The sequence below is a fragment of the Kryptolebias marmoratus genome, linkage group LG20 (genome assembly GCF_001649575.2).
Source record: "Kryptolebias marmoratus isolate JLee-2015 linkage group LG20, ASM164957v2, whole genome shotgun sequence".
Classification (NCBI taxonomy): domain Eukaryota; kingdom Metazoa; phylum Chordata; class Actinopteri; order Cyprinodontiformes; family Rivulidae; genus Kryptolebias; species Kryptolebias marmoratus.
In genome coordinates, this window is record NC_051449.1 from 18,988,402 (window position 1) to 18,997,824 (window position 9,423).

Here is a 9,423-nt window from a genome sequence, read left to right on the forward strand (position 1 = left end):
AAGTAAAACATGCAGGATAGTGGCCCTCGAGGACCAGGATTGGCCACCCCTGGTCTAACTGATAAACTCATGAAATCTTGCTTCTGGGAACAAAAACAAATTATCTTTCAGAAACACAGCAAACCTCATGCTTTGGCTTAAACATCTAATTTCTGCCATGTAGGTAAAAAAACTATAAGATCTCTGAAAAAAGGCACCCTCGAATGAGTCGTGTTTTTGTTTGATTTGGAGCTCCGGTTTGTCCTTGACGGCTCCTCGTTGTAAACCATCGTCAGAAGAACAGCTGAAATCTGACTGTGAGCCTTGAAAAAGATGTGAAAGGATCCTGCAAAGTTACCGACCAAGTGAGGATCTGTGGAAACAGCTGCTGCACGAAGCAGAAGGAGCGCAGTTCCACTAAATCAGCGCTTCAGTGTGAAGGACGCTGCATAATGTCAACCTTCATGGGCAGAATCCAAGAAAAAAAAGACTACCTAACTTCGCAGCACAAAACTGCATGATTAAAGTTGGAAAAGGGCAAGGAGACGAGCCCGTCGTATGTTAGGAGGACAGTATTCTGTCGGACGAGGCCGGGGTGGGTTTGTCAGTCCGCTTGTTAGGTAATAACCTGGTCTGGACTGACAGTAAGCACAGCACAGATGCCCAGATGTTGATGTAGAGCTGCGTGGGCACAAAAACACGAGAGGAGACATTTAAAGAAGCTGAAGCTCATCAGAAGATGCACCTCTCAGAGCTGAAACCTGGCTGAGAAAGCAGAAAGATGGTGGATCTTTTTTATCTGGATGAGTGTCGACCGACGTCAGGAATGAATGGCCACTATATGTTTACAAAACTAAAACTTGTGTTTGTCTGTACCAAAACATCTCTTATGGAGAAACCATGTTTATTATTGATCTCATATAATAAAACACAAGATCACATGGATGTCCATCTACAACTGGTTGACCTTTGGAGTGAATTTAATTCCATGTCACCGCCACAGCTAGTCAGTGTCAACCAACCCCACTAATGGCTTTACCTTGTTACAGATATTCAGCTAAAACTCGGCGTGGTAATAGCCAAGAGTCCTCCTCAACACGTACTCCGAGCATTAACACACCAGGCTAGATGCGACTGTGGCGGCCATCTTGAACTTAAACAGTCACCAAGAGGTGGCCTTTAAATTTACAAATTTATTGTTTTTTAATTCAAGCAAATACTAGCATTAACATCTGCCGCGAGGTGCTTTAATTTGAAAAGAATTTGACGTGTAAGTCACAGCTCGCTCCAGGTCATACGAATAACATGGATTTCATTGACTTAAATGGTTCGTGAGGACTAGCTTTCCATTTGTAGCATTCTAATAATAGAGTGCACAAAACGTAGAAATGCAGCTTCTTTTATTCCAGTATTGCTTTGAGGAATAATGAGGCCTGTATTTCCTGTGTTCTATGGAAAACATGAAGCCAAACTACATCACAGCCTGCCTGCCACACCCCCCTGGTATTAAAGCCACAGCGTCAGCCTCTGAACCACACTCGAGCTGCTGCTGCTGCTGCTTGGAGTTACATCATCGCACAGAGCAGGCCTGCCTCCGCCTTCACCTGAACTGTCCCTCATCCTGTAGGAGGCGGCGACGCCCTCTGGCCAGCAGACAAAACAGACAAACAGACAGACAAGACAGCCGGCGCCACACCCATCACTGCTCACAGCAGCAGCTCTCATCAGTCCCTTTAACAAACAGGATCACTGTGGACGACATGGGCAACGTGCAGGTAAGGGGGAAAAAAACCAACTCATTTGACCCAACTTTGGGTGCTGACTAAACTCATGGTTGCTCTCTTGGCGTGGGTTGCTTGAAGACTGAGAAGTTTCCAGAGATGCTCATGGTGAAGAAATTTAACCAGAACGGGGAAGGCAGCTGAATGTCTTTAAAAGCAGCTCTTATTGTGGCTGCCTGTAGAGCGACTGCGTTGTAGTGTCGCAGTTATTGGAGCTGCCAGGCCGAGGATCAATAAGGCTGCATTGTATTAAAGTGAGGGTGGGTGAGAGAGGAGGAGGCTGCTGCTGCTGCTGCTGCTGCTGCTGCTGCACCTCCATGACTCAGCAGTCCCAGGCTGTGCCCTGTTCTCCCGTTGGAGAGGATTTCCTGCATGTAACACCACTACAAACCCTCTCAGGACCTTGCCCTGTGTTCTGTTCCCCTCATGCGTACAGCTTTGCCCAGTGAGCGATTTTACTGTGAACGTACAGTTGATCAGAGATAACTTTTTTTTTTTTGTGTGTGTGTTTGTTCTGTTTTGCTTGCTTCTCCAGCCCACCATAGTCCCATTTGAGGACTTTGACGTTACAGCTGACATAAAGGCTATTCGACAAGCGTGTAAAGGTTTGGGTAAGTCGGCATGATGCGTCTGCGGGATTCGATTTAAGCCAATAAAATCTATCCTGACACAGAGCCTCTGAACTCTTTGCTTATCATTACCACCATACTCTCCTGTCACTCGTATCCAAAGCCACAATAAAGCATAACTTGGTGAGTTTGATGTCAAAGAATGCTGAGGATTTATTCTGCTGTGACACTTTTTTTTTTTTTTTTAGTTTTTTACCAAATAATCCTGTCATAAGAGCTTCTGAGGCCTGGTAGTTTGAACCAGTGGCGTCCATTTCATCCCAAATAAGCGGGTAGTGTGAAATTGACGGTGATGGAAAGGTTTAAATGATAGTGTCTGCACGAACGCCTATAAAATTTGGAAGATTGTAGCTGTCTTAAGATGGCAGAATCTGCTTTGGAAGTGGCTCTGCTCAGACCATATTGACAAGCTAATTGTGGGTAATCAAAGCAGACGACTGAGAATCAACACCGACTTGTTTTTCACTGGAAGCCATTTTATTGAAGGACCTGTTTAGTTGCCTGATTGTTGATTCATCTTATTGTTTTTGACTCTCAACTCCCCCCCCTCTGTGTTCGTATTCCTTCATGTTTTACAGGCACCGATGAAGAGGTCATCATGCAAATCCTGGCCAACCGCTCCGCAGCTCAGCGTGGGGAAATCAAACAGGCCTACTTCGAAAAGTATGACGATGTGAGTGCCCGTCTACACACCTGTCTGTGTTTCCCCTCGCGCACACACACATACACACACTAATCGTGCGAACTTTGTGTCGTAGCAGGAGCTGGAGGAAGTCTTGCAGAAGGAGCTCTCAGGGAGCTTTGAGAAGGCCATCATAGCCATGTTGGACCCTCCCCATGTTTTGTTTGCCAAGGAGCTGAGGAAGGCCATGAAGGGCGCGGGCACGGACGAAGCTGTGCTGGTCGAGATCCTGTGCACGGCCACGAACCAGGTGTGCTGACAGCTGGGTTGTTGTTGTTCCTTTTATGCACTTAAAAACTACAGAGCTCAGATTTTAGGTAAAAACATGAACGGAAGATTGAAATTCTATTCATGAAAAGTCCTTGCTCTATTTTTGTGGTTTTATTCTACTTATATCTTTTAGCTACCATTCAGCTACTTTTAGCTTTTAGCTATCAATTTGCTGCTTTTAGCTGGCCTTTTGTATTTTCTTGTTTGTTTGGTTTTTTTAGCTATGCCTTGTCTAATTTTAGCTTTTAGCTGCCCTCTTGCCTCTTTCACTTTTAACTATCCATTTGCTGCTTTTAGCTAGCAAGTTGTTTGTTGTGGCTGTCAGTTAGCTTTTTGTTACTTTTAGCTTGTCTTTGCTACTTCTATTTACCCTTTTGCTACTTTACTTTTTAGCTAGTCTTTTGCCACTTTGAGCTGGCTCTTGGTTACTTGTATCTTTGAATTAGTCACTGGATACTTTGAGCTAACCTTTTGCCTCTTTAAATTTTAGCTGGCATTTTGCTACTTTAAACAAGCCCTTTTCCCAAAAATGATCCGACTGAACTTGACGCAAAAACACTCCTATGACAGAAGCAGAATCAGGAAAGGAAAGGCAGCCATGTGCCTTCAGCAGCTGTGGAGTGAAAGGACAGGAGGAGAAAAAAGACAAGAGACAACAACAAGCCGAAGACAAGAAGAAGACAAATAACAAGACAGTTAGAAAGAAGCTACTCTAAAGTCAAAGATGGCTCCAGAAATTTCAAAGAAAACAAACAACCTTTGAACAGAAACAACATTCATGTTGTTTATGCTGTGCTTTAATTATCTTGGAATCAGGGAATGACGTCACAATCACCTTAATTTTCCTGTTATAAGCTGGAAAACCAGCTCTCAATGCAAGCCAATAATAATGTATTTTCTTGCATTCTGTCCATTCAAACACTACAGCCACGTTGATGTTTCTTTAATCCACAAAATAGGTCTTGTTTAAAAAAATATATATATACATATACAACGGTATGATATTGGTGCGAATAAAAAAAAAAAAAAGCTTTTTTTAGTGAATCAATACTGGAAGACAGTTCTGCAGAGAGTAAATCCCAAACTCCAATACTACAAGCAGGGTGAAGTATTCTATTAAAATCTACATAAAATCATTTAAGACTTGAAATTTCAGAATAAAGTTTCTATTCGCAGAATAATTCTATCCCATAAAAATTCTCTTTACTCATTTTCTTGTTGCTTTTTCCACACAGGACATCTTCAGCTACAAGGAGGCATATGTCCAAGGTAGGGTTTCTTCTGTGTGGAAGTACAAATATGACGTTCCTTTCATTTTTTTTGTGTTTTTTTTTCTTCAAGCGTGTTTCATTAATCAACACTAGGAATAATAACATTCTCATTTCATTGTGGTTTCTCTGTTTTGCTCCTGTTTGTTTGATGAATGTGGTCCAGTTTTAAGGGATTCTTTTCATTTACTGCATCTGTTGTTGCACACCTGTGAGTTTTGTGCTTGTTGTTTTTTCAGCGCATGAACGGGACCTGGAGGCAGATATTGAGGACGACACCAGCGGAGACGTCAGGAACCTGCTGGTCTCACTGCTGCAGGTGGGGAACCGACCGTTGGTGTTGGGGAGCCACTCTCATTTTAAACCAGGGGTGCCAATTTCCGCTCTCCTGCATGTTTTAGATGTGTTCTTGCTTTAAAACACCTGGTTTAAATGACTGACTTGTTGCCATGCACCTGGAGAACTTGATGATTTGGTGAGGAGGTAATTAAACCATCTGAATCAGGTGTGTTGGAGCAGAAAAACCTAAACCTCCCAGGACAGCAGAGCCTCGAGGCCTGGAGTTTGACACTCCTGTTTTAAATGTTTTTGGCAGAATTGTTCTCGGTGCTTTGGCTCACCCACTGGGACATTCATCACATAGTTTGGCATGCTTCGGCCAGTATGCCGTCTCCAGCTCTTTTGCTGCCCCCACCCATTTCTGCTTCCCCTTGTTTTCCTTCCCACAGCACAACAAGACAAAGTGACTCATGTTCTACAGCAGTGCCATTTTACTGGCCTTCAGATCTTTCCCGTTTCTGCAGAGCAGATGGGTATCCTGTGTAAGGCTTAGTGTTTGTAAGCTTTCATCCCCTCACAGTCACCATTCTGTGTCCTATTTTTTGTTTTTACAGGCGAGCAGAGACGAGGGCTACGAGTTGGACGAGGGTTTGGCCGAACAAGATGCTATGTCTTTGTTTGAGGTGTGTTTTCTCATGAAGGGTGTACCACAAATATATCAAGTATCAAGATATTTTTTCTAGCAAATGTGACGCCTGCCAAGTCACCGTTTACAAGCTAGCATGTTAACGATAACATTTCTCAAAAAGTAAAACTACACAACTCAGAGCTGCTGACATTGCTGTCAAACGGATATGGAAGAATGATTCTCAAATTCCAACACGGAATATGTAAAAGTAGATGAGGTTTGAGGAGATGGAAGTACTACAGTACTTTGAGGAGCTGATGAATGTCCTGTCAATCTCTCCTTTATCAGACGGACCAAATGTAGTGAAAGTGGCGGTGGGTGGGAGTACGTCAGGGATCAGCTCTGAGCCCCTTCTTATTTTGCAATATTGATGGCGAAGTTGAATACGTGGGTGTGTTTGTGAAGAGTAGAGTTAAACTAGAGAAGTAGCCCACTAAAAGAACTTCAGAACAGTCCCTCCTTGTCTAAATTCACCAACTCTCTCCTGCCGAGTTCACAAATGCTGACAATCCTGCCTAGTTTCTGCTCTGCTGAGGAAATGTTAGCATCTCTGAAATAAATTAATGAACTGAAATTGGTCAAGTTTGCTCTGAAATGTTGTGTGCTAGCTACCTTTGGGTAATCAAAGCTGGTATTGCACTGGGTTATAGCAACAAAAGCAACTTAAATCTTCTGGGAAAGTTCATTGATAAATGTGATAGTGTAGTTCTTGCTCTCATCAGTTCGTCTACATTATTCGGTGCCTGTAACCAAAAGAGAAAATACACCTTTTTTTTTTTTTGCTAAGGGTGTAATAAGATAATATCAAAGGTCTAACTAAATATGAGCAAATATCAGTATGAGGTATTGAAGACAAGTGCAAACACTCCTGACATTGTTTTCTTCTTGTGTACACAACAGGCAGGTGAGGGCAGGTTTGGCACGGACGAGTCAACGTTCACCTACATCCTGACACACAGGAACTACCTGCAGCTTCAGGCCACATTTAAGGCCTATGAGTCTGTATGTATTGCGCTGAAACCGGGCTCCAGAACAGAAAAGCTCTCACATCGTTTGGCTTCATGTTTTGCAAGCCCTTCTATCACTAATGTTTGGTAATTTTGCAGCTTTCTGGCACAGACATTCTGGACACCATAGACTCTGAGGCTACAGGAACCCTCAAGGACTGCTATATTACTCTTGGTAAGTGGGAGCGTGACTATTCACAAGTTGGTTTAATTTCAGATCTGTTGTCGGTTCTTCTCACCGCCACCTGCTGGAACTGTGTGGTTTACAGTGAGGTGTGCCAAGAACCCCCAGCTGTATTTTGCGCGACGTCTTAATGCCGCAATGAAGGGACTTGGCACTGACGAGGACACGCTCATTCGCATCATCGTAGGCCGTTCTGAGGTACGCCTGTGTGTGCATGGCTCATTACGTTATTATAGTATTTAAGGGTATTACAGGTATCACGAAGCTTCGGGTCTTGCAACACTTACTTGAATCTGTTTAGGACTTATTATGGGCTAATCCCCAACAAACCCTTGATTTCCACACACAACAAACTCTGAACTGTAACGCTGGAATCTTTTTGCTGGAAAAGATTGCTTTCGTGGCACGTATTCTTTGTGCCAACAAAGATTAATTTAATTGTCCTTAAGTTTACTTTCTGTTATGCTGTTTTTAGAAAGACCTGACAGTTTTGATGCTTTTGAATCATTAATTACTTCATTAATCATTAATCTCTGCCTTTTTCTGAAAAAATCTTTATCTAGACTATTTTGTTGCATGGAGATGTAAAAAAAAAAAACCTGATGGGTTTACAGGGTTATGGTGACATTGCCTTTGTGTCCCCCCCCTTCACAGATCGACTTGGAGACGGTGAAGGACATGTACCTGGAGAAGTACGACGTCACTCTGAAGGAGGCTCTGGACTCAGAGTGCGGCGGAGACTTTAAGCGCCTGCTGATTGAGATCCTCCACTGAAACATTTGATTTTTGTTTTCTCTCTTTCTCTCTCTTCTGTCTGCTGGCCTTACCAACGTAACATAACTTAGTCTTCTCTCTGTCCTCTTTTCAGCCCGGACCAAAAACCAGAAGCATGTTTATTTACAGTTACAGAACAATGTAAAGTGAAAGTGCACTGAACAGTTGTCTTTTTCCAACATCGTGGCAGCATTATAGAACCATTAAAGGACTTATTCATCATAATCAGTCATTTATCCAAACAGATAGTTGTCTAAATCTTTTAGTTTGTTTACATTTCGCCCCACTATTTAAATGAGCAAATATGAAGATGCTTTACATGCATGCACAGCCTTCCCTCATCTATTGTCCACGTTGTTATTTGCCTCAGGAATGCTTTTCCTAAGATTGTAGCAATGCAGTTTACTTTCTGCTGCACCACTTAAGTGCCGAGTTGTCGCGTTCGATCTTTCATGTCTGAACACATTTTGGATTTTACAGTGCACGACAATTTTACGACCCGTTTTTTAATCAGTCACTTTACAGATTCACTACTGACTTTTTAAATTCAAACTCCCCTACATATCAAATAGGATTTTTAATCACAAGTTAAAAAAAAATAGAAAAGAGCTCACCAGTTGCCTTGCTCTCAGATTTGTACACGCTGTTAGGAAAAAAGCATTTAGTGATTGTTTTTTTTTAGCCACTTGCAGAAAAGGAGATGCTTAGTAAATTAACATAAAACTGAAAAATCAAACATAACTTCTAATCCTGAAAGTGCACTCATTAAAGTTGGTCCCGAACGGTCACACTGTGCTTATTTAGGTATGAAACTTTGGCCTCAGCATTAAGTATTAGAATAAACTCTTTTATGATATAACTGAATGAACTAATACTGAATATTAACATAAAGGTAACAATACATGTTGTAATGTTTTGATGTCTGTACAAAAACATAATAAATCTAAATATTAAGTGTTAAATCATCTTTACTTCCTTTAGAGGGCAGTGCTCCTCCATTTGTTTGGAAGAAATGACATATTTGATGAAATCAGTGGGATCTAGTCAGATATGTTATAGTATGTATCATGATATGAAATGTATAATGTATAAAATGAACATAATGTTCTTTACTGAGCATTTGTTTCCACGTTCTTTTTTTAGAGATGATCTGATACAGTTGTCGTTCTGTTTTTCTGTGTGGTCGCGGGCTGAGATCCAGGGTTGTTCAGAGGTTGGTTTCCACAGCATCCATCCCCAAAATATTTAGATGTAATCCCGAGCAGGCACACTGTGGGACGCCTCTGGGTGAGTTAAAAGTGAGGAAAGTTCAGATTGAGTGTGAACTGCTTCCAGATGTGTTGACGGAAAGGGGGAGGGGGGGCACACACCTTTCCTCCCCTGCTTTTGCTTCTTTCTCCCAGCGTCTCAGAACTTCTTCAAAGATTCCCGTTTGCTTCAGCACCAAGGCCCTGTGCACCTGCTCTCTGCTCATTCTTGACTACTGAATGTCTACAACATGTGCGCCACACGTGGCTCAAGTTTTTCATGCGCACCTAAAACTCTGGCAACCCATCTATTTCTGACTGCGATGTGTGTGTTGACCACACGTGCCCGCTGATAGATCGAGAAGCTCAGATTCCACGCATCTTTGTACATATAGGTGGTGGGTTTGAGTCTCATTTTTAGAGAAAATTAAATCCTCTTACAACATTTACCACTTAAAAGCAAATAAAAGCTTTGTTTGGACAAAGGAATGGACATTAAAATACTAAAACTGTAAACTACTTAGCCAGTAATAGTACCTCAATACACACACATGCACTTCCCAGTGACATGTCCATATGTATGTCAAACACAGGTATGATAGTTTTTTTTGCTACCATCTGTACACTATTACTCT

The 9,423-nt window shown here is 42.1% G+C and overlaps 1 protein-coding gene across 2 annotated transcripts; it reads left to right on the forward strand.

The window, feature by feature from the left end:
- Nucleotides 1–1,515: 1,515 nt before the first annotated feature.
- Nucleotides 1,516–8,186, forward strand: anxa13l (annexin A13, like). 2 transcript variants are annotated; one of them, XM_017420169.3, is made up of 11 exons: nucleotides 1,516–1,754; nucleotides 2,296–2,371; nucleotides 2,968–3,062; nucleotides 3,148–3,321; nucleotides 4,577–4,610; nucleotides 4,849–4,928; nucleotides 5,503–5,571; nucleotides 6,477–6,578; nucleotides 6,683–6,758; nucleotides 6,853–6,965; nucleotides 7,422–8,186. In XM_017420169.3, exons 1-11 carry the CDS (start codon nucleotides 1,740–1,742, stop codon nucleotides 7,539–7,541), a joined length of 954 nt encoding a protein of 317 aa, XP_017275658.1. In that variant the 5' UTR covers nucleotides 1,516–1,739; the 3' UTR covers nucleotides 7,542–8,186. The 2 variants fall into 2 exon arrangements, with proteins under 2 accessions (XP_017275658.1, XP_017275659.1); XM_017420170.3 differs by having other exon boundaries at nucleotides 1,518–1,754; nucleotides 3,151–3,321.
- The last annotated feature ends 1,237 nt before the right edge of the window (nucleotides 8,187–9,423 follow it).